Here is a 25,338-nt window from a genome sequence, read left to right as displayed (position 1 = left end):
GACAGAGTGCCAGAATTTTGACCCAGCGACCTAACTTACAACCTAAAGCAAAATACTACAGATAATGGAAACACTCAGCTGGCCTGCAAAACCACAATAAGTGTAATGACTTTACTCAAGTGGTTGAGGTCAGTGACTGTGTCTTCAAATATCATGTCCCATCTTCTGCACTTCTCAAATCCCTGCACATCCATCACTCACCTACCATCAGTCCGGCCTCATATCTAACGCGGAGGAATTCAGGGATCTTCCTCCCTAACAGCATGGTGGGTGGAGTTACACAAGGACTGCCAGTGGTTCAAGAAGGCAGCTCGTCACCAGCTTCTCTAGTGAAATAACGGATGGGTAACAAATGCTGGACTGTAGCAATTCCCACATCCCATGAATTAATTAATATTTGAAAAACATGCGCCTGATCATCCTGAAGCGATAGGGCCTCTTGCCACTTGCTGAGAGTCCTTCTCCCCCACCTCCTCTTTCCTCCACTTCCATCAACTTGTGCTTCTCTGCATGGCCTTTGTTCATTCTCTAAGCAAGGCAGCACTGAGTTGGATTTTATTTCCAGTGTCAGGCTGGTGGGGACATGGGTTCAAATCCCACCATGGCAGGTAGATTTAAACTCAATTAATAAAACAATTTGATACTGGAAATTAGTCTCAGTAATGGGTGACCATGAAACTATCATCGAGTATCATAAACAAAAACCCTATCTGATTCACTAATGTCCTTCAGGGAAGGAAATCTTCCGTTCTTACTTGGTCTTCCTTACATGTGACTCCAGACCCACAGTAGTGTGGATGATTCTTAACTATCCTGTGAGCCATTTAGTTCAATGGCAATTAGGGATGAGTAACAGATGCTGGCTTTGCCAGCGACGCACACATCTCATGAAAGAATACATTTTAAAAACATTGGCAATGTTTGCAGGTTCAGAGGCATCACCCCCTCCCTCCACCCTGAACTTGTCTCTTTAAAACTTGCCTCGGGCTGGGACCATGGCGACAAGCCTCCACGATGCTTGGCAGCGAAACTTGAAGGCCCACCTACCTCTGGCCTTACCTTCTCATCCAAACGATATTTCAGCCGCCCATCTCTTGGAGCAACTGGTTTGTGCAGAACTTGAAGTCAGCAAAGAACCCTTCAGTACCTACCGTGCCGCTCCCCGGAGACATTTGAAACTTCAATCAACTATAGAAAGCACCAAACTCTTGTAGAATTGAAGCAACAACAGGAAGAAATCAACCATCAACAAATTGGTAAATAGCTGTTTATCCCTTTAACTACCACTGCTGGGGGCAGCACGGTGGCACAGTGGTTAGCGTCGCTGCCTACGGTGCTGAGGACCCGGGTTCAAATCCCGGCCCTGGGTCACTGTCCGTGTGGAGTTTGCCCATTCTCCCCGTGCCTGCGTGGGTTTCACCGCCACAACCCAAAGATGTGCAGGTTAGGTGGATTGGCCACGCTGAATTGCCCCTTAATTGGAAAAAAATAATTGGATACGTTAAATTTATTTAAATAAAGTAAACTACCACTGCTGGGGGAGAGGGGTCCTTCCTGCTGATGAATGCGTGTGCAATAGTGCAAGGTCCAAAATGGCATCACTATAATAATCTTTATTATTGTCACAAGTAGGCTTACATTAATACTGCAATGATGTTACTGTGAAAATCCCCTAGTCGCCACACTCTGGTGCCTGTTTGGGTACACTGAGGGAGAATTCAGAATGCCCAATTCACCTTACAAGCACGTCATTCAGGACTTGTGGGAGGAAACCGGATGACCCGGAGGAAACCCACGCAGACATGGGGAGAACGTGCAGACTCTGCACAGACAGTGACCCAAACCCGGGTCCCTGGCGCTGTGAAGCAACCATGCTAACCATTGTGCTATAGTGCCGGCCTAGCATTACATCAACACGAGGTTCATGATTTTCCTGTTGTGCCTACTTCCAACAGACCTTCACTGCGCACACTAACACCTGCACCAATGTGGTGTCTGACGTGATTTGCAAGCATTCATGCCGTAGGTGAAATTTTGGTGTTGTATTTGGGCATTAACCAACCCCATTTTCTCACCCAAGGATTGACACAACCCAGCTGCTGCAGTGCCTCCACTGGCAGTAAGTTGCAATGCAATGCAACCTCTTCACCTGCAGCTGTTTCCATTATTAATATATAGGAATTTATAACATAGAAAGTTGGAAACAGGATGTAAGGTTTTCTGAACAGGAAGTGTCATAAAATAGCATAAAATCTTTGATACATTATAGATATATACCTAATGGTGATTGCTAGGATTGGCAGTATTCCGCGTGTGAAATAGCTTCAATCAGCGGGAAAGTTTTGGGATTTTCCAGCCCCTGTGTGCCAGGACCTCTTGCAGGGGATGTGGCAGGCCAGGCAAAAGTCCATTGACTTTTGGCGGGACCGGACGATCACAGAGGCAGGCAGGGCTGGAAAATCCCGGCCAATGTCTGTGACAGTCTTCAAACTGTTGTGATTTATTGTCTGACTGCTCATTGAGTTCTTTATTTTGTTTTTCTCCTGCTTCCCTACATTTAGCTCCATGGCGTATAATTTCATATTACTGTAACTGAAAACATATTACATTTCTGAAGATTCAACAAAATCAACAAGCTGCAGCTAAACAGCATCTTTAACATAATATCATAGAATACCTACAGTGCAGAAGGAGGCCATTCGGCCCATCAAATCTGTACTGACCCTCTAAAAGAGCAGCCTATCTAAGCCCACTACCGCCCAACCAGCCCTACCCCCATTACCTAACCTGCACTTCCTTGGACACGAAGGGGCAATTTTTAGCATGGCCAATCCAGCTAACCTGCACATCCTGGACTGTGGGAGGAAACCAAAGCACAGAGGAGAGCCACACAGACACGGGGTGAACGTGCAAACTCTACACAGTCACCCAAGGCTGAAATTGAACCTGCGTCCCTGGTTTTATGAGACAGCAGTGTCCTAAAGTGCTTTCCACTTTTAAGTCATTGGAATGACAGCTTTCTTTTGTGCAATGAATAGGAGTGCTCTGAGCAAAGCACTTTCCAATATTTCAAACTATTTTATTTGTTGTCACTCGAAAGTCAAAACTAAAATGTTCCAATCAAAGATATGTTACAAACCTGACTTCAACCAACTCAGCACCCTGTCTGGTCAAACTTCTCATCAAAGTATCGCGGAGCCATCACTAATCATTTAAGTAATTCTCACATGACAGTCAGGTATTATGTTCTCAAACAAAAACAGAAAATACTGGACAATCTCTGGTGGTCTGACAGCATCTGTGGAGAGAGAAGGGAGCTAACGTTCCGAGTCTGGATGATTCTCTGTCTCCCCACAGATGCTGTCAGACCTGCTGGGATTGTCCAGCCTTTTCTGCTTTTGTTTCAGATTCCAGCATCCACAGGTAACTTTCTTTTATTATGTGCACAATACTCGTCCTCTCCCACCAGACAAATTTGACCTTCAACATGTCCTGCTTACCATGTAATGGGAAAAGGCCAGATGATCAAGAGCTTCCTCAAGACTTCCTTGGTCCTCCGTGTTCCAAATTCCTATACTTTGTCGGAAAAGTGTGACTGCTTCTTCCAGCCAAGTAACTGAGTGATAATAGTCACCTATATCGTAGGCAACCTGGGAACATAACACGTAAAATGTGAATTTAAATATATATTTTAAAATGGTGTCATAATGCCCAGTGAGTAGGTAGGTTATATAAGAAAGCTTTTAAATATATTTGTGTAAAGTTATAGAAGAATATTCATGGTCAACTAAATATGATCAACTAAATATGGGGCAGGAAACAGATGTTGAGAATGTATCTGGTGCACCGCGTTTTAAAATGGAGGTGCCCTCTCTCCAACCTTTCAATAACCCAAAGTAAAACACAATCTTGCAGGCCAGGTCACTACTGTGTGGGGGTGGGTGGGGTTTGTGGGGGAAACCATCTACAGCCCTCCAGGCACAGAGGCCTTCCTGGAGCACAGGCCGCCTAATCTGCCAACAGGAGGTCACCTCTGGGTAGTTAAACTGGCCTCTGACTAACCAGTTACCTGATAGTTCCACCAGAGGCTACCCAGATAACATTTTAAGAAGCACAAAACTGCTGACGAAGTTCACTCTGGACAAGCTGCTGTCAGTTAACTCTCCAGCATTATGCTGTGAAAGTTTACTGCCATTTGGTGTAAGAGGGAGAGAATATCTTGGTGACAAGCAGGAATTCTGGGAAAACATGGTCGTGGGAAGTGAGCAGAATCAAGACCATTTCTGCGGACATGGAAGTAATATGATACAAACTAATAATGATGAACAACCCTTCAGTGGAGAAATTCACCATCTCCATCGTTACACTGAACCTGAACATTAGCGAGAAGCAAAAGCAATCTAATGTCTCAACAAATTTCTTTACTCTGTGTTCCAGATCCAATTAACACTGAGTGATGTTCATGCTTCTCTGAAGCTGATCAATATCGCTAGCACGTGATTCTGCTTCAAACACTTATTTTGAGAGAAAAAAAGCTCTACTTTATTGCCAAGTTCAGAGTTTCATTATCTAATCAGAAAGCTTTTCGATTTGGAAGCGATCCCAATTTTGGATTTCGAATTCAGATTACATGCACCTTCCTTTCGTTGAGGGGGAACCACAGAAAATGTTAATTCTGGTCAATCAAATGAAGATCTAATTAAGTAAAAATTCTATATTTTTTTTTATTAAGAGGGCATCTTTGCAACTAGATATGTGACTAAACTGAGCCTCCAACACATACACAAAACAATTCCCAAGTCTGTGATTAGGAACAGATGGATTCACAATGGAAAACAAGCCACTAATGTGATGTTGGTAAATTGCAAATCACTTCATCTGGCAATAACTGAGAAAGTAAGTTTGCTATGGAGATAGATTGGAGATGATTCAGTTCAAGAACTCAATTGATACAAATCCAGCTGGATGACATCGCTTTTACCATAGCTGGAACATTTTGTGTAAAACTGTGTAGCAAATCATGCTGGTTTGATGAAACGGAATAGGTTGGATACAATCATTGAATCATTTAGGGGGAAGGTAGTGAGGTATGAATCCACCTCAACGGCAGTGAAAAATGTGTCGTTGGGAATTAGTCGCCAACTTGAACGTGCCCGATTTTTTATTGACATCGACGCTATCAACTGAGGTGAACTTATGGCCCAGTGTCTCGAACTGAAAAAGCCTGGAGTAGGATTTTGACTTGCCAATTGCATAAGGTTTGTGCTTTGAATTCCTCCTTGTTGCCCTTGAATGAAATTGTTGAAGCAGAACCAATCGAATTAGAGAGGAAGGAAGAAGAACAAGTTATCCTGACCTAGGTTGTAAAAGATCCGATTTTCAAATAGCAAATTGTGGGGGGAGGGGTGGTGGTGGTGTGTGTGTATGTATGTGTGTGTGTGTGTGTGTGTATGTGTATGTATGTGTGTGTGTGTGGTGCTGGTTAGCTCAGTTAGTCAGACAGTTACGACATGGACCAGGTTAATGCCAACAACACACGGCTGAATCCCCTGAGGTAGATTCGGGCCCCGGCTCCTTGCTGCAGCCGCAGTCAAAAAAAACACAGCCCTTTGCTGTGGTTTGGCAAATAATCTCCAAGGACCTGCCTTCTGGCAGAAAACTGAAGAAGAACAGTACATTAGTTCTCAAATATCTCTGCTTTTGGGCTGAATTTTTGTCCCTAACTGCTGGTGAGGCCTTTTGGATCCACCGAAGGTGACCCCCACCACCCCCCCCACACACAAACATACAGTGGTTTCCCTGGTCGCACCGCCAGCGAGCAACATAACTGCCATAGGCATTGTTTACGGTGGTGGCATAGTGCTTTGCCGCTGGACTAGTAATCCAGTAGACCCAGGGTAATTCTCTGAGGACCCGGGTTCAAATCCCACCACGGCAGATAGTGAAATTTGAATTCAATAAGAACACCTGGAATTCAAAGTCTAATGACCGTGAAACCATGGTTGAAAAAAAACATCTGGTTCACTAACTAGGGGCTGGTTTAGCTCACTGGGCTAAATCCCTGGCTTTTAAAGCAGCCCAAGCAGGCCATCAGCACGGTTTGATTCCCGTACCAGCCTCCCCAGACAGGCGCCGGAATGTGGCGACTAGGGGCTTTTCACAGTAACTTCATTGAAGCCTACTCGTGACAATAAGCGATTTTAATTTTTCATTTCATTTCAATTTATTTTAGGGATGGAAATCTATTGTCCTTAACCCCGGTCCAACCTACACATGACTCCGGATCCACAGCACTGTGGTTCACTCTGCAAGGCCCTCAGGGGTGGGTAATAAATGCTGGCCCAGCCAGCGATGCCCACATCCCATGAATTATTTTTTAATAAACATTGGTGGTACTGGAAGATTCCACCACCGGCCAATAGCGAGCCCCACCCCCGCCCCCTGCCGAAAAACACAGCATGGGGGAGATTCGAAAATCCTGCCCTTAATTTCTGCTGATCAAAATTATCTTGTGCATTGTAAGACGCACCATTGCTTACAAGTCAATGGCAATTGTACAATCACACCTCAAATACCGGTAGAAAATGTGTGCAAACAATCCACACAGTTGTTAGTTTGGTTAGTTAATGCATGCACGCAGAATAGGTAAACATGAAAACCAGGATGCTCAGCTGGTCTCCAACACAGTTAGGATTTCCACGATAACAATGAGTGAATATCAGAGAACCTCATTCCAAACGTGCATCAGCGCCTCTTACACGTTTTTCACAGAGAGCACTGTTTCCACAGAACCACACAACTCAGAATGCTTTCTGAAAAAAAAAGAAATATCAAATTCTTTCCGCCTATGTTTACATACCTTTCCAATTTGAAAACAGTCGTCTGCTGAAAGGGTGCTGGAGAAAGTTGGCCTGTAGATAATGGAAACATCGTCCCCGGCCACCTGTAGAAATTCCCCTTTGACTAATCCCTTTGTGTTTAGGGCGTACACATCCTGCAGCCTCATCAAACCTTTGGCAGCTCCCTCGAGGTCCTCAGCTTTTGGAAGTTTTGCCTCGACTTTGTCATAACCGTCCTTTAGTACTAAATGCAGTGTTGGAATGCACCATCAGTTCACCTTATTGGAGATATTTGTCCACAGGATTTACATTTTACACTTGTCACATTCCACAGCTGGTGAAAATATGCAGCATTTATCGCTTTGTATACATGAGAGAATGAAACCAAATTTTTGGGCTGGCCACACTGAACCACAAGTACTGAAAGCAAATAAACAGATTCTGTCGTGTGATAGGCAGCGCCCGCTATAAAATCATCAAAATGGCAAATTTTGATCTATAGGGCTACCTTCTATGGAACGTGGTTAATTAATTCATTTTGAGGCATTTGTGTCCGATAAATTAGCTGTTGTGTTAATAATAAGGATTTTCTGGGCCATTTTCTCTCCACATATTGATGCCCAAGTTTAGCTAATCACGTTTCTCACCCAAATTTCGCTCCCCTTCCCTGGAAGGTGCTGGAATATATGCTATGGGTGATAGTCTGAAAGTATTCCCAAAGTAGTCATTCCACACCCATGAACTTACAGAGTGACAGTAGCCTTTTCAACCTTCAAGGGAATCACAGACCAACCTGTTCTCTCGTGACCCCACGTGTAATCCACCATTAAATAAGCGGCAGCCATTTTCACCCCACACCCAGGAAAATACACAATGGGCGTGTATGCAGTTGAGTTTGGCCAACAGACCAAGAGACTGAACATCAAACTTTACTGGTTTGTGTAGGTCTATTCTGCATTTGGCATTGCCCTCACTGAATCTCTGGGGAAGCCTCGAAGACATTAAATAAAAGCCTCAGTAGTGGAGCTCCTTTTTCTCATTGTAAGTTGCTGCATCAGTATTAAACACTGTAATTACAACTTTTTTTTTATAAATGTTTTTTATTGAGTTTTCATATTTTATATATGACAAATTACAAATTATTAGAGAGAAAAAAAAAAGAAAACACAAAAATGTAGCATGAATATTTACAGGTAAGCATCCTCATAACAACAATTGTGGCCGCCCCCTTTAGCCAGCATACATATTTTACATTCCCCAATATGGCCGAGGCACATGTTTATAGGCATCTATTTATAGTTTGGTTTTGGGCCTTGGCTTGCCAGCAAACCCCCATAACGAGCCCGTAACCCCCCCCCCCCGGCTACCCTCCCCCGATTCCCGTCCATTTTCCCCTGATTCTTGGCCACCCGACTATTCTTCCTCTTGTACGTTGGCCACAAACAGGTCCCGGAACAGTTGCATGAATGGCTCCCACGTTCTGTGGAAGCCGTCGTCCGACCCTCGGATGGCGAATTTGATTTTCTCCATTTGGAGAGATTCCGAGAGGTCGGGCAGCCAGTCTGCAGCTCTGGGTGGTGCTGCTGACCGCCAGCCAAACAGGATTCTACGGCGGGCGATCAGGGAGGCAAAGGCAAGGGCGTCCGCCCTCCTCCCCAGGAATAGATCTGGCTGGTCTGAAACCCCGAAGACCGCCACTATCGGGCATGGCTCCACCCTCACCCCCACCACTTTGGACATAGCCTCGAAGAAGGCTGTCCAGTACTCCACAAGTCTGGGGCAAGACCAGAACATGTGGGCGTGGTTGGCCGGGCCTCTTTGGCACTGCTCGCATCTGTCCTCCACCTCCGGGAAGAACCTACTCATACGGTTTCTCGTTAAGTGGGCTCTATGTACCACTTTTAGTTGCGTCAGGCTGAGCCTTGCGCACGTGGAGTTGGAGTTGACCCTATGCAGTGCTTCGCTCCAGAGTCCCCACCCTATCTCCATCCCCAGGTCGTCCTCCCATTTCCTTCTTGTTGCGTCCAGTACGGTGTCGTCCCTATCTACCAGTCGGCCATACATGTCACTACAGTTCCCTTTCTCTAGGATACTTGCGTCCAGTAGGTCTTCCAGTAGTGTCTGTCATGGCGGTTGTGGGTACGTCCTTGTCTCCTTTCGTAGGAAGTTTTTGAGCTGCAGGTACCGTAGCTCGTTCCCCCCAGCTAGCTGAAATTTCTCTGTCAGTTCGTCCAGTGTTGCGATCCTGTCGTCCGTGTATAGGTCCCTGACTGTCAGTGTCCCCCCGTCCTGTCTCCAGCTTTTGAAGGTGGCGTCAGTCAGTGCTGGTTTGAACCTATGGTTGTTGCAGATGGGATGGGAGCCTTGTCCGACATTTTGTACAGGCCAAATTGCTGCCGCAGTTGGTTCCAGGATTGGAGGGTGGCTGTCACCACTGGGCTGCTGGAGTGTTTTTTGGGTGGGGATGGGAGTGCTGCCGTGGCGAGGGCCCGGAGGGAGGTTCCCATGCAGGAGGCCTCCTCCGCACGCACCCACTCGGCTTTTGGCTCCTGGATCCATCCCCTTACTCGCTCGGCTGTTGCCGCCCAGTGGTAGAATTGTAGATTTGGGAGGGCTAGCCCCCCCCTGGATTTTGTTTTTTGTAGGACCCTCTTTGGGATCCTAGCATTTTTATCCCCCCATACGAACGCCATGATAAGTTTGTCCAGCGCTTTGAAAAAGGCCTTGGGGATGTAGATCGGAATGGATCTAAACAGGAAGAGGAACCTGGGCAGTACGTTCATTTTGATCGTCTGGACTCTCTCCGCGAGGGAGAGCGGGAGTGTGTTCCATCTTTGCAGGTCCTTTTTAACTTCCTCCGTCAGGCTGGTGAGGTTCCATTTGTGGATCCCTTTCCAGTCATGGGCTATTTGGATCCCCAGGTAGCGGAATTTATGTCGGGCTTGTTTGAACGGCAGCCCCTTTAGTGCTCCCCCCCCCCCCCCCCCCCCCCCCCCTTGCGGGTGTACTGGGAAGATCTCGCTTTTGCTCATGTTGAGTTTGTAGCCCGAGAAGGCTCCAAACTCTTTCAGGAGCGCGATGATTCCGTCCATGCTGCTTTGTGGGTCCGAGATATAGAGGAGCAGATCATCGGCATAGAGTGAGACTCTGTGCTCTCTACCTCCCCTTCGGATCCCCCTCCAATTTTTTGCTGCCCTGAGCGCGATTGCTAGCGGTTCGATTGCTAGTGCGAACAGCAGCGGGGACAGTGGGCATCCTTGTCTGGTGCCCTTGTGCAGCTGGAAGTATTGGGAGTTGGTATTGTTGGTCCGTACACTCGCCATGGGAGCGTTGTACAGGAGCTTTACCCAAGCGGTGAACCCTGTTCCAAGCCCGAACCGCTCCAGTACCTCTATGAGGTATTTCCATTCGACTCTGTCAAAGGCCTTTTCTGCGTCCAGGGAGACGATCACCTCTTGTGTTACTGTAATTACAACTTGAGTTCATGAACTCATTGCTTTCTGCACTCGACCAAAGTGTCAGTCGTAACACTGAGCAGTTCTATATAATCGTTTGTGTGGTGAGCAAGCAGTTTTACTTTAAAAGGCTACACTGTGTTTTGTTGGCTCAGTGCTGGTGATTTGAGATTGTACTCTTGCCATGTACCCACTTCCTTGGCATAATGTAAGTAGCAGAAAAAATCTTGCACCTGAATTCCACTTGCTGGCATAAAAAAGTTATTGGCGGAAATTGTCTCTCAGTCGCAATTTGTGAAGTAAGAGTGACAGGCTTAATGGGCCTGATTTGAACTCTACATAAATGAATGGGTTTTAAGTAAGTTAAAATCTGGTCCAATGTATGTATAAATATATGTATATGTGTGGATGTTACTGCACTAAAACTATATTCCTTTCCCTGTAACCCTGCAAATTCTTTCCCTTCAAACACTTATTTAATTCTTTTTTTCAATAGTTATGTCCTGCAGACATAATTGATTACCTCATTGCGTTGAGAGTGAAACCATTTGCACCTTGAGCATGCAAACATACTGACAGATTTTCCCAGTGTGCTGTGGGTCCTTCAGTAGTGAAGACTTATTTTGGATTCCTTTCCATTTAGCTTTTATGATGGTATCTAGAATTATTGCCCAAATCCACATTCTCGAACAATGTGTTTGTGTAACTGTTGGAGATTTAGTACATTGAGCTATTTCACTATAAAATGTTTGTTGATATTGTTAACCTTTTCTGTTCAGATACTTAAGATGAGAAACTATAATTATGAGGGAAGACGAGCTCTTGGGGTATTTTCAACGGAATTAAAGCCTAAGTGGTGATCTAACAGAGGCTTCTTTGAATTGTAATAGGGTGAAAAGAAAAAGGCTACTTTTTCTTCTCAAGCAAGTGGCCATGAATATAAAATTGTCAACAAGGGATTGGGAATAAAATCATGATTATTTACCACAGGCAACAGTTGAGACAGGTACTATTGCACCTTTTAAGTGAAGAGCAAAATACTTGAAGCAGATACCAGGCTGTGGTAAAAGGATAGAGAGGTGATTTTTAGATTTCTCCAGCAGTTAGCTAGCACAGGGTTTGAGGGGCCGAATGGATTCTTTTGGGCAGAATTTTACAGCCTCTCCCAGCGGTGGGGTTTTCCTTTCCTGCTGAAGTCAATGGAGTTTTGAATGGCTCACCACATTTCAAGGCCTCGCCCTCGCCAAGGTGGGGCTACAAAACTCTGTCCCTTATGTTCCATATAGTACTACATTGGTCTCAATTTACTGAATCAATGTTTGAGGTTCTGACCACAAATAAATAGTAATATTCTGGAATAGTCTTGTATGTTCTTGATCAACAGACATGAGCGTAATTTGCTGCTGTAGCCTAGTGGTTTTAGTCCTGGCACCAGCAGCCAAGAGATCATGGGTTCAAATCCCACCAAAGCAAGTTATCAGAAAAAAAATCAGAAAAGGAGTCCACAGAACTGTCAGATTTTTGTGAAAATCCAGCTGGTTAACAATTGCCCATCAGGGAAGGGAACCTACCCAGTCTAGTTGATAAGTGCTTGCCTCTTAGCACCTTCCAGAAAATTACACAATAGGCAATAAATACAGTTTTACCAGGATTACCCACAAGCCAAAAATGCATTTGAAGAAGGATTTGAATAGGCTTATTATACCACATCAGTGTGTGATCACTAAATATTAAAACCAGTGATGTTTTAAAACAGAAAAGGAACCAATTTGCCAGTAATAATATTTTTATTTTTGCTGCTTAGTCTGTGGTGAGATCGGGTGGCAATCTGGTTCTCGGCCTGCAACCACAGGCGATGCCAGTTAATGGAGTGTGAAAATGAAAATTGTTCCCTAACCCGAACCCAAAGAGATTCGAAGTATGAGCCAAAGACACAGAAGAAGTAAGTTAATTCAATTATATTTTACCATACTATATTCAATGAAATGTGTATACAATTACAATCATTCTCGGATGAGGTAAAGAAAAGTTAACATTTAAGCTTAAGCATTTACCTTGGATGTTCTCGCTGGCTTCATTGCTATATACAATATTTTGCCAGTCAATTTGCAGTCTCTTTATAAGGGTGTAAGCAAACAACGGGTTTGATATTGCTTTCACAGGTTCCTGATAGACATTGCTGTGCAGTGCCTTTACTTTCTCATAAAATCTGTAATGCAAAAACATTGAGAAGGCCTGTAACAGGAGAAACAGAATAATTTGAAAGAGACAGTGAACTAATTGAATTAAATTAACCCCTTCTGTTGAAAATCAGTTGGATACCATTTCTACAGCAACCTGAGCAATAGTAATGAAATGATGGACAATGCTACAGTGCGACATAGGACAAAAAAGAACAATAACTTTTATTTCCATTACACGCCTCCGATTAAAACAAATGTTTCGGAGCACTTTACAATGCAAAGAGGTGAAGACGCTGTAGGAGAATTAGGAATTTCATCAGGGTGAGGTCAAACTGAAAGCACTGTTGAGTTGGGATTTTAAGAGACATGGAGGCAATGGGAGGTGATACCATAGAATCCCAACAGAGCAGAAGGAGGTCCATTGGGTCTGCACAGAGCCCCTGAAAGAGCACCCCTATCAAGCCTACTCCCTGCCCTATCCCCATAACCCCACCTGACCTGCACATCGCTGCACACTAAGGGGCAATTATAGCATGGCAAATCCACCTGACCTGCACATCGCTGCACACTAAGGGGTAATTATAGCATGGCAAATTCACCTGACCTGCACATCGCTGCACACTAAGGGGTAATTATAGCATGGCAAATTCACCTGACCTGCACATCGCTGGACACTAAGGGGTACTTTTAGCATGGAAAATCCACCTGACCTACACATCGCTGCACGCTAAGGGGTACTTTTAGCATGGCAAATCCACCTAACCTGCACGTCCCTGCACACTAAGGGGTACTTTTAGCATGGAAAACCCCCCTAACCTGCACGTCCCTGGACACTAAGGGGCAATTATAGCATGACCAATCCCCATAACCTGCACATCTTTGGACAGGCAGTCAAAAAGTATGGTAGCAATCTTGGAGACATTGTTGGTGACAGGTGTACAATTGAATTCCAGCCACAAAAAAATAAATGTTTATCTAAAGTTGCGGAAGACGTTGCTAATCAATAGCATGTAAATAATGAATATTAGATAGGAGAGGGGACAAAGCATCACAGATATAGGGAGAGATCTTCCGGCTGTTCACACCAACAGGATCTTCCGGTCCCACCGTCGGCACCCGCCCCCCCCCCCCCCCCCCCCCCACACCTCCCCTCGCAGGTTTCCCAGTAGCATTGGGTGGATTCAATGGGATTTCCCATTGGCAGCGGCAGGATGAGAAAACCCTGCTATTGGCCACTGGCGGGCCCCCTTCCCGTCGCCAAGAACCACGCTGCAGGGAGGCCAGAGAATCGTTCCCATAGGATGGGATTTTCTGCTCAGGACTGGAAATTCCCGTTCGATATCAATGGACTTTTAAATGTTTCATCAGATTTTCTGACCCGCCCACGACAACTCCTGTGGCGGGTGGAACCTGAAAATTTACCTCATAGTAATAATTTCTGGGGATGAACATTTGCGACTATCTGGTTAGGGACCAGTATTGTTTTATTTAAAGCCAAAACAGTTTGCAATCCTGGTTACCGACTGTGATAATAAAAACTCCAGGTGACCACCCGTGGATGAAGGCTTGTATGGTAGCTTCAAGTGGCCAAAATGCACATGCAATTTTCATTAAACTACATATTGCACCTTGAATGTAGTGAAACATCACAAGGAACTTCAGAGGAGCATTACGAAACAGAATGACATTGAGCTGCATCAGGGGATATTGAATCAGATATCCAAAAGCTTGGTTAAAGAGGTAAGTTTAAGGAGTGCCTTCAAGGAGAAAAATGAGCTAGACAGATAGAGAGGTGTAGGGAACGAATTTCGCTCTGAGGGCCCATGAAACTGAAGGCACGGCAAACAAGTAACATTAGCACCACGCAAGTGCCAGACAATAATCACCTTCAACAAAAGAAAATCTAATTGTCGCCTCTTGACATTCAATGGCATTACCATTGCTGAACCCCCCCCCCCCCCCACAATCAACATCCTGGCAGTTACCATTCACCAGAAATTGAACTGGTCTAGTCATATAAATACTGCGGCTACAAGAGAAGGCCGAAGGCTAGGAAAACTGCAGTGAGTAACTCACCTCCTGACTCTTCAAACCTGGTCCACCATGGACAAGGTGGGTGTGATGGAATACTCTTCACTTGCTTGGGTGAGTGCAGCTCCAGCACACTCAAGGAGTTTAATACCATCCAGGATAAAGCAACCTGCTTGATTGGCACCCCATCCACAAACATCCACTCCCTTCACCATTGATGCATAGTAGCAGCCATGTGCACTATCTAGAAGATACACCGCAGGAATTCACCAAGGTTGTTTTGACGGCACCTTCAAACCCACTACCATCCATAAAGACAAGGGCAGCAGGTACATGGGAACACCACCACTGGATGCTCCCCTCCAACCCACTCATGATTCTAGCTTGAAAATATATCACCGTTCCTTCACTGTCGCTGGGTTAAAATCCTGGAACCCCCTCCCTAACAGTGGGTGTAACTACACCTTAGGGACTGCAGCCATTCAAAAAAGGCTGCTCACCACCACCTCTCGAGGGCATTTAGGGATGGGCAACAAATGCTGGCCTAGCCAACGGCGCCCACATCCCCATGAGTGAAATTTTTAAAAATATCAAATTTCAAACTTCTTTTGCTGTTGGTCGCCATTAAAATTTGAAGCCCACGTCAGAAACTGGGTTAGTACTCCTGGGACTGTTAATTGATTGGTGCAGTGGTGTGAGACTCTTCTACAAGTTTATATAAAAGGGTTGGCAGCAATCTGCCTCTTACCAACTGTTTCACCTGATATACTAAGGAGTACTGGCAGTTCCTATATAATTAAGCTCATACACATCGTCACCTCTGGCAAGGTTCAATATTTCCAGTGTTGAACTGGAGAAAGTTTGGGATCAAACAAGTGGTCAGATGTCGAAGGTAAAGAATAATTTGCACATTTCATGGTTGCTCTTCTTGTTCCATCCCTCATGGAAACAGCAATTGTAAATAATTTAGATATCGATATTTGTGTTTAGCACATTAGGAGTAATCCTACTTATTTTGTTACACCTCTTTGGTATGGTTATGAGTCATCTAATTTTTAATTCAACCTTAGCTGTATCGTTGTCTGGAAACCAGCACTGGTGGCTGCAATGGGTCAGAGGTGTTTAGCAGGATAGCAAGTTTACTGGGAGATTTCTATGTTTCAGGTAATATGAGAGGCTTAATATAAAATGTACACTGACCGCTGCTATGTCCGTTTTACAGGGATGAAGTGAGCCAAAGTGCCAATACGGTTGGGCAAGAGTATGGCGCTGGCCAAATTGGTATAGGTATTAGAATGATCAGTGGCAAATACACAAACATAGCAGAATGGCCACCAGAACGGGACAGGTTCATTGAAAGTCAGGACGTGTAATTACCCTTATTATATTTGCTTTGCCACGCAACCTTTAACCACGAATCCCACTCTGCCGGGAGAGTGTTTCAAGTTTAAATTATCACAGAGATGAAGAGATAGTGGTTTGGCGGTGTTGTCTCTGGGTTGCTAATCCAGCCTAATGCTCTGGGGGCACGGGTTCAAATCCCACTGTGGAGCTGAATCCACAAAAAGATCAGCCTTGAATGGCGGAGCAGGCTTGTGGGGCCAGATGGCCTAGCTGTGCCCCTAGTTCTTACGTTCTATGTTCCTATCCAGTGATGCCCACATCCCATGAGAGAATAAAGAGGAGAAAAAGATTGTATAAACGACGATACAACTCCGTGGACTGTGGGAAGGATGAAGTGGACTAGGATAACTTTCATCTTCATTTGTAGGAAGCCTTGGGCATAAAGTAAGGCAGCCCAGCCAGCAATGGACACCTCCTAAATTAAAGTTCTAAATTAGCGCTAAATATCAGATATTAGCCTCCACTGCAGCTGCCAGTATCATAAAGATACCACTCAATCCCAATCTGCCACCACCTCAAGGCGTTTGTAATGCTACTCAATGTCGATCTCGCTAAATTGGTGTAAGATGCAACCTGGAGCTTCCTGTGTATACAGGTGAGTCAGCATCGCAGCACACATGAAGAGTTCTCAACCAGTGACCTCAGTAAGCATTTACAAGCTTTTATTTGGTGACACTCTCACCCCTGAGTCAGAAGGTAGTGGGTTTAAGTCCTCACCCCAGAGACCTGAGCACACAATCCAGGTTGTCAATCTAGTGCGGCACTGAGGGTGTTCGGCACTGTCGGAGATTGAATGAGATATTAAACCAAGAGCTCCTCCTGTACGTCATCCTTTCCCTCTCAGATGGAAGTAAAAGATTCCATGGCATTATTCAAATAAGAGCAAGGAGTTTCCCCTGATACCTTGGCCAATAATTTATTGTTCAACCAAAATCACTAGAGCACATTAATTGGAAGTATCAAACTGCCGTTTGTGGGAACATGCCTTGTGCAAATTTGAAGTTGTGTTTCCCACATTACAACAGTGACTACAGTTGACTACAAATGCTTCCAGAAATCCGAAAGTCATGAAAAGTACTATATAAATGCAAGATAAATATCACTATTCAAGTACCATAAGACCATGAGACATGGGAGCAATGTAGGACATTCGGCCCATCGTGTCTGCTCGACCATTCATAATTGATCTGGTATGATAATCCTCGACTGCACATTCCCGTCTTATCCTCATAACCCCGATCCCTTGCTGCATTAAAAATCTCAGCTATCTCAGCTTTGCACATGCTTTGAGTGACACAGACTCTACATCTCTCTGCGGTACAAATTCCACAGATTCACTACTTTCTGAGAGAAAAAATTCCTCCTCATCTCTGCCTTAAATAAGTGACCTGTTACTCTGAGATGATGCCCTCTGGTCCTAGACTCTCCCACAATGGGGAACAGCCTCTCAGCATCTATCCTGCCAACCCCCCAAGGATCCTATATGTCTCAATAAGGTCACCTCTCATTCTTCTAAACTCCAATGAGTACAGGCCTAATTCATTCAACCTGTCCTCATAGGAAAACTGAATTGTAGCATACCCAGAATCAACTTAGCAAACCTTCTCTGGGCTGCCTCCAATGCTAGTATATCTCGCCGTAGATAAGGGAGTTCACAGTATTCCAGGTGTGGTCTAACTAGTGTGGTGTATAATTTTAGCAAAGCTTCCCTATTTTTATACTCCATTTCTTTTGAAATACAGGACATTCATTGGCCTTCCCAATTATCTGCTGATGTTGCATGCTAGCTTTTTGTGATTTATGCACAAGGACCCCTCAATCCCTGTGCTGCAGTTTTCTGCCATCCTCCTCTATTTAAATAATATTCAGCTCCTTTACTTTTCCTACCAAAGTGCATAACTTCATATTTTCCTTAATTATATTCCATCTGACAAGTTTTTGCCCACTCACCCAAAAATATCTATATCCCTCTTTAGACTCTTTGTGACATCCTCAACACTTGCCTTCCCATCTCTTTTTGGGTCATCTGCAAACTTGCCAATAGTTCATTTACTTCCCTCATTTAAGTTCATTAATTATATATTGTAAAGCGAGGATTTACAGTGAAACATGCCGTGCCGAGGCACAAGGCTCTGGCCAATTGTGGTACCCCAAGCCGGGCGGTACACAGGGCATCCAATCACAGCCTATCTCCGCCAAGCAGAGCAGGTGAAGCGAGCAGCTTTGCGACTCTACCAGGCCAGGCCAGCAACAGCGGGGTGCGAGGTGGCGAAAACCAACACGAGGGGAGGTCAGCCGCCGAGGAGATCAGCAGGCGAGGCGGCGAGCCGGCGACTCAGTTCAGAGCTGCCCTGATGTCATCGGCTGGTTTTTCCATCCCATTACTCATCTGCAAGTTCCATGTTTGCTTGACACGTGACACACATCACAATTTTGACCATATTTACCGTCATTCTGACAAAAGGTAAACTTGGATTACAATTCAGCAATTATCCATACAGACGTGTGTTTACAAGTTATAAAGCACTAATGCAGTGATCAATTTGTGTTGTGACTTGGGCCTTTGCATTTTGTGAGACGAAGGTGGGTGGCGTCAGGAGGGATGTGAGGTGGGGGGGGTGGGGAGGTGAGGCACCCTCAATTACGACACGAGAGCGAGGTCGGTAATCAAAAGGCTTTAATCTACAGAGAACTGAACAGCATCCGAGAGAAGTGTGCTCGCCACATGGAGCCTTATCCTATATACCGTTTCCAGGGGGCGTAGCCAGAGGCGGAGTCCCCCAGGGTTCCAAAAATGTTAAAGGGGCAATGTATTAAAGGTCAGGTACCGTTTACGGCAGTTATTAATACCGTTCATCACAGGAGGACAGAAATGAATGTGAGCACAGGGCCCCACAAGCTGTAAATCCACCTCTGATGTAAATTATTGTGGCCCCAGCACTGATCCCTGGTGACACTCCACTAGTTACAGGCTGCCATCTTGAAAATGCCCCTCTTAGCCCAACTCTCTGCCTTCTATCAGTTAGCTAATCTTGTATCCATGCTAATATACTACCCCCAACACCACGGGCTCTCATTAAGTAGCCCTAAGAAGTCACTTAACTTAAAGTACTCATTGACAGTAAAAGATGTACAGTTAAAAACAACCAGTGTCCCATTGCTGACTTTGGGCGCGAGGACCCGGGTTCAATCCCGGCCTTGGGTCACTGTCCATGTGGAGTTGCACATTATCCCCGTGTCTGCGAGGGTCTCACACCCACAGCCCAAGATGTGCAGGTTAGGTGGATTGGCCATATCCTTTTATTAAAATAGTAAAAAATATATACAAGGCCAAACGGTATAAACTCTAATTTTGTGTTGGAGAGACAGGGTATCCTCCCCTCAGTACCAATGTACGGGGAGGGGGTGGGGGGGGGGGGGGGGTGTGGATACTCCGATTATTAAAACAGTTCACAACACGTTTCTACAAAAAACAAATGGTACAAGCATTAAACTTTGCGCTGGAGAGACCAGATACCCTCACCTCTGAACCAACAAAAGGGAAAAGAAGGGGGTGGTGGGGAGAGAGGGAAAAGGAGGATGGTGGGGAGTCGGAGTGTTGGTGAAGTGGGGGGGGGGGGGGGGGGGGAATAGGGCACTGCCTGAACTATCTACGGATTGGCCACGCTAAATTGCCGCTTAATTGGAATTTTTTAAAAAGCTTGTGACCTTAAACACAATGTGTCTAAGGAAATTGACGGTTGATTAGAATCAGGCTATGACTCAAGCAGAATCAAATTAAAATTACTTTCCGAATTATGCTTATTAACACCCATTTGTTTTCTTAACCAGCTTTTAACTATGGGAAGAGAAAGGGAAAGAAATCAAGCTGAATCTTTCGAAAATAAATGGTTTGCAATTAATGGTTCGGCTGGAACACAAATAAATCATCATCGGGACTGACAATGTCCAAGATATTTACAGTCTTAGGAATTTGCCAAGACTTAACATCAGATCTGAAAGCCTTGTGCTCTGAAATGTGGATAGAAGTGTAGCATTGTAAATGTGGTAGGCAAGACAGTAAATCAAAAAGTTTCATTTAAATGTTTTAATCTCTGGGAGAAATCCTGCACCAGGCCGACAGATAGTGATTTGGACTCTGTGTAGATGAATGAGTTTTGAATGGGTTAAAATTGAGCCCAGTACATTTTTCAGTTTGAATTGCACAGGGGTATGTCGCCTCGTCTAAGAAAATGCCCTATTGCTGTGAGTTTTCCTAATTCAACTTTTGATTCCGAGAAAAACCATTGTGAATGTGACATGATAAAATGCAGCTGACTAACTCGGCTGAAAAAGTAAACTCAACTAAGCTGAACTGCCTATCTGTGAGGAGAGGGAATAATATAACCAATTGTTATTTAGAGCAGTGCTCACCATTCCTCGGGGAGGCTGCTCAATCTCTTTTTGACTCCTAAAATGTTTTTATTTTAAAACAAAAATAAATAAATACAAATGGATTTAATTCCGGGCGAATTAAAACCTTACCGTTTTAGGTCGTCCATTCTGTAGATCTCGTTTTCAATATAAGACTGTAAATGTTGTAAAAGCACCTTTTCCACGGCGATTTCGCCCTGGATGTTGAGGAGGGAGGTGTACAGATCTGCTGAAGTGGCTGACAGCGAGGAACCGGTCACCATATACAGTAGTAGTGAGGGCAGCCTCAATAGCATTTTACAACAATCTTCCACCCGCTGCCCAGGCAGACTGCACCTAGCCACTTACCACAACAATAATTTCAACTCAACATTGAGGTGACTCGTCTCCCTCACTGGAAATACACCCTGTTGTCCGTTCCCTTGCTCTTATTTTAAAAGTGGGATCGTTTTTTTTCCAGAGCGGATCCTCCACGTCTCCCTGTTCTAGCATTCATATTCCCCACATTCCAATGAAATGGGTCATTTTGCTAAGTTGCTGCTGCAGAGTAATGCAGCTGCATCAACACGGGAGTGAGGGAGGGACAGAACTCTATCTCACTGGTCTCTTGACTGATTCCTGGCTCAAGCTTTCCATAGGACGCTCCGTGGACAGGAGGGCTGGTGTACAGTGTTCCTGGGCAACTCATTGAGGGCAGGAGGGATTGTGCAGTTTCTCTGGGGCTGGGGTCCGCTGCTTTGCCTATAGGGCAGCAAAGTCTTACCCCCTCGCTCCTTGTATTTTTTTTAATAAACATTATATTGAGGTTTTTTTGGTGTTATAACAACAACACAATAAACAATGTACATGAAACTATAAACATAGTGCAAAAGCCGTCTCCCTCCCTTACAGGTCCCACCTTTATTAACCCCCTACTCTAAGCTAAACTCACCCCCCCCCCCCCCCCCCTTCTGCTGACGATTAATTTTCCATAAAGAAGTTGAAGAATGGTTGCCACCTCCGGGCGAACCCTAGCAGTGACTCTCTCAAGGCGAACTTGATTTTCTCCAGAGAAAGCTCGCCATGTCCGATAGCCAGGTCTCCGACTTCGGGGGCTTTGAGTCCCTCCAAGCTAATAGTATCCATCTCCGGGCTACCAGGGAAGCAAAGGCCAGAATGTCTGCCACTTTCTCCTCCTGGATTCCCGGGTCTTCCGACACTCCGAAAATCGCCACCTCTGGACTGGGTGCCACCCTTGTTTTTAACACCGTGGACATGACATCTGCAAACCCCTGCCAAAATCCCCTAAGCTTCGGACATGCCCAGAACATGTGGACATGGTTCGCTGGTCCTCCCGCACACCTTGCGCACCAGTCCTCCACCCCAAAGAATCTGCTCGTCCGGGCCACTGTCATGTGAGCCCGGTGATAAACCTTAAATTGTATCAGGCTGAGCCTGGCACATGTTGCGGATGCGTTGACTCTACTCAACGCGTCCACCCATAGACCATCCTCTATCTCTCCTCCCAGCTCCTCCTCCCACTTGCGCTTCAGCTCCTCGGTCTGCGTCCCCTCTGACCCCATAAGTTCCTTGTAAATGTCAGAAACGCTCCCTTCTCCTACCCACCCTCTGGAAACTACCCTGTCCTGAATTCCCCCTTAGCGGCAGGAGTGGAAAGATTGACACCTGTTTACGTAGGAAGTCCCGCACCTGCAGATACCTGAATTTGTTTCCCCTCGCCAACCCAAACTTCTCCTCCAGCGCCCTCATACTCGGAAAACTCCCCTCTATAAACATAGCCTCGATCCTCTCAATCCCTGCTCTCCGCCAAATCCGGAACCCCCCCATCCATACTTCCCGGGGCAAACCGGTGATTATTACAGATTGGGGACCAGACCGATGCTCCCTCTGCTCCCACATGTCTCCTCCATTGCCCCCAGACCCTCAGGGCCGCCACCACCATGGGGCTGGTGGAGTACCACACCGGCGGGAACGGCAAAGGCGCAGTTACCAAATCCCCAAACTGGTGCCCTTGCATGAAGCAGCCTCCATACGCTCCCATGCCGAGCCCTCCCCCACCACCCACTTCCTCATCATGGCTATATTTGCTGCCCAGTAATAGTTACTAAAATTTGGCAGCGCCAGCCCACCCTCTCCCCGACTCTGCTCAAGCATTACCTTCCTTACCCGCGGGGTCTTGCCCGCCCAAAAGCCAAAGATCTGCATAAGATAAAGATGCATGGCATTAAGGGTAAAGTAATAGCATGGATAGAGGATTGGTTAATTAATAGAAAGCAAAGAGTGGGGATTAATGGGTGTTTCTCTGGTTGGCAATCAGTAGCTAGTGGTGTCCCTCAGGGATCCATGTTGGGCCCACAATTGTTCACAATTTACATAGATGATTTGGAGTTGGGGCCCAAGGGCAATGTGTCTAAGTTTGCAGATGACACTAAAGCGAAAAGTGCAGAGGATACTGGAAGTCTGCAGAGGGATTTGGATAGGTTAAGTGAATGGGCTAGGGTCTGGCAGATGGAATACAATGTTGACAAATGTGAGGTTATCCATTTTGGTAGGAATAACAGCAAACGGGATTATTATTTAAACGATAAAATATTAAAGCATGCCGCTGTGCAGAGAGACTTGGGCGTGCTAGTGCATGAGTCACAGAAGGTTGGTTTACAGGTGCAACAGGTGATTAAGAAGGCAAATGGAATATTGTCCTTCATTGCTAGAGGGATGGAGTTTAAGACTAGGGAGGTTATGTTGCAATTGTATAAGGTGTTAGTGAGGCCACACCTGGAGTATTGTGTTCAGTTTTGGTCTCCTTACTTGAGAAAGGACGTACTGGCACTGGAGGGTGTGCAGAGGAGATTCACTAGGTTAATCCCAGAGCTGAAGGGGTTGGATTATGAGGAGAGGTTGAGTAGACTGGGACTGTACTCATTGGAATTTAGAAGGATGAGGGGGGATCTTATAGAAACATTTAAAATTATGAAGGGAATAGATAGGATAGATGCGGGCAGGTTGTTTCCACTGGCGGGTGAAAGCAGAACTAGGGGACATAGCCTCAAAATAAGGGGAAGTAGATTTAGGACTGAGTTTAGGAGGAACTTCTTCACCCAAAGGGTTGTGAATCTATGGAATTCCTTGCTCAGTGAAGCAGTTGAGGCTCCTTCATTACATGTTTTTAAGGTAAAGATAGATAGTTTTTTGAAGAATAAAGGGATTAAGGGTAATGGTGTTCGGGCCGGAAAGTGGAGCTGAGTACACAAAAGATCAGCCATGATCTCATTGAATGGCGGAGCAGGCTCGAGGGGCCAGATGGCCTACTCCTGCTCCTAGTTCTTATGTTCTTATGTTCTTATGTTATCACTTTGTTGACCCGTTTAAAAAAGGGCCGTGGAATAAAGATGGGGAGACATTGAAACACGAACAGGAATCTCGGGAGGACCGTCATCTTCACCGTCTGCATCCTCCCAGCTAATGACAACGGGAGCGCGTCCCAACTCCGAAAATCGGCCTTCATTTGGTCTACTAGTCGGGCCAGATTTAATTTATGCAGCTGGTCCCATTCCCATGCCACTTGAATGCCTAGGTACCTAAAGCTTCCCCCTACTAATCTAAGCGACAGCTCCCCCAATCACCTTGTAGCCACACATCTCTATGGCAATAGCAGATGATTCCACCCCGCCCATCAACCACCTAGTCCAACCCTCCCCCAGCCATGACAGCACGTCCACGCCCACAGACCCAACCTTGTCTCCGCCTACAAGTACGACTTTCCACCTTGAGCTTGATAGTGCCAGCCTCCCTGAATTGACCACGATCACAGACCACTGGTACAACCTCCCCGGCTCCAGTCACTCCAGCCCTGGAACCACGACCAGGACATGTTTGGCCCCCAATATCCCCTTCCACAGCCAGAGCCACCGCCACCACCCGACAACAGTAATTTGCCCTTCACTGCCACCGCCCCTCACGACAAGCGAACCCCTTTTTGGCACCGCGACAACTCTTGTAGATTGGTAAGACATAACGATTTGGATCCCACGATGGCCCACGCGGCCACGGCACAAAAACGGCAGGCACGAGTCTGGCAACCGCGAGATGGTGACGATTCCGAGTCCGACTCCTGTTACGGTAACCCTTTTACAACTCTTTTCGATACAGAACCCTGAGGTGTCCAGATGATGAGAAAAAGATGCCACATAAGAATTAAGGTGTCCTACTTTCTGATTGAGCCTGCCCGCCTTTTTATTTTCCATCTTTCTTTCTTGTTGTTACATGGTTTTAATTAATGTCGGCCTGACACCCAATTTCTTGATACAGTCACAGCTACTCTTCCGACGCCATTTACTGACCAATGGCCATTAAAGGAACAATTGTTGGATCTCACATGTGTTACAAATTCTTTCTGCTCGTTTAGGTCACCCAGGTAGGGAATAACGGCACTAATCCCCACCCTGCCTGAGGACCCCAAATGCATCCGGTCAGTTAAGCTCGGGTAGTGGAGCAATGGTATTAATCATTGCCCTACCCGGGGATTCCACCCATTCTTGCCGCGGCCCACATGCACCTCATGTTCCCGTCACTTCGAGTACTCTGAAATGGTTCTTTACACTTTTCATGGTGTTTGGCAGGTCTTAGTTTACCCTTCTCTGCTCTTTTATTGTGGTTTAAATAATCCCCTTTGCCACAGTCTGTACACTCATCTCTTTACTTTCTGCGACCCTCTGGTCGTTCCCCACCTGCTATTTACACATTTGACACACTTGGTTGCCACATATATGCTGCTACATGCGAACTACCTCTGGACCCTGGGACGACAAAATTCTATAAAACTGGCCGCCCTAAAATTTGGCCAGTAAGATGAGCCTCAGCCATCACTGGTTGCAGTAAAGGAAAGACTGGACGGAGAAATTGTCCGCCCACTCCCCGCATCGACCACCAGCAGCGAGAAGCTCTGCACTTACAAAGCTAATTTTTTTGGGCAATGTCTAGTCTCTCAAAATGTTATTTCAAAAAAAAATGAGG

General features: G+C 45.6%; 1 protein-coding gene across 1 annotated transcript in view; it reads right to left on the bottom strand.

Annotated features, from left to right (window-relative positions):
- Nucleotides 1-20,954, bottom strand: part of p4ha3 (prolyl 4-hydroxylase, alpha polypeptide III) — a 107,373-nt gene extending 86,419 nt beyond the window's left edge. The window contains exons 1-4 of the mRNA XM_038818840.1: nucleotides 20,437-20,954; nucleotides 12,349-12,503; nucleotides 6,860-7,083; nucleotides 3,501-3,650 (exon numbers count right to left, since the gene is read on the bottom strand). Of these exons, the coding sequence (XP_038674768.1) occupies nucleotides 3,501-3,650; nucleotides 6,860-7,083; nucleotides 12,349-12,503; nucleotides 20,437-20,621 (714 nt within the window). The 5' untranslated portion in view covers nucleotides 20,622-20,954. The remainder of the gene's footprint in view (nucleotides 1-3,500; nucleotides 3,651-6,859; nucleotides 7,084-12,348; nucleotides 12,504-20,436) is intronic.
- Nucleotides 20,955-25,338: the final 4,384 nt, after the last annotated feature.

This window comes from Scyliorhinus canicula, chromosome 14, assembly GCF_902713615.1.
Source record: "Scyliorhinus canicula chromosome 14, sScyCan1.1, whole genome shotgun sequence".
In the NCBI taxonomy this organism is placed as follows: Eukaryota; Metazoa; Chordata; class Chondrichthyes; order Carcharhiniformes; family Scyliorhinidae; genus Scyliorhinus; species Scyliorhinus canicula.
This window is presented reverse-complemented; position numbering and strand designations above follow the sequence as displayed.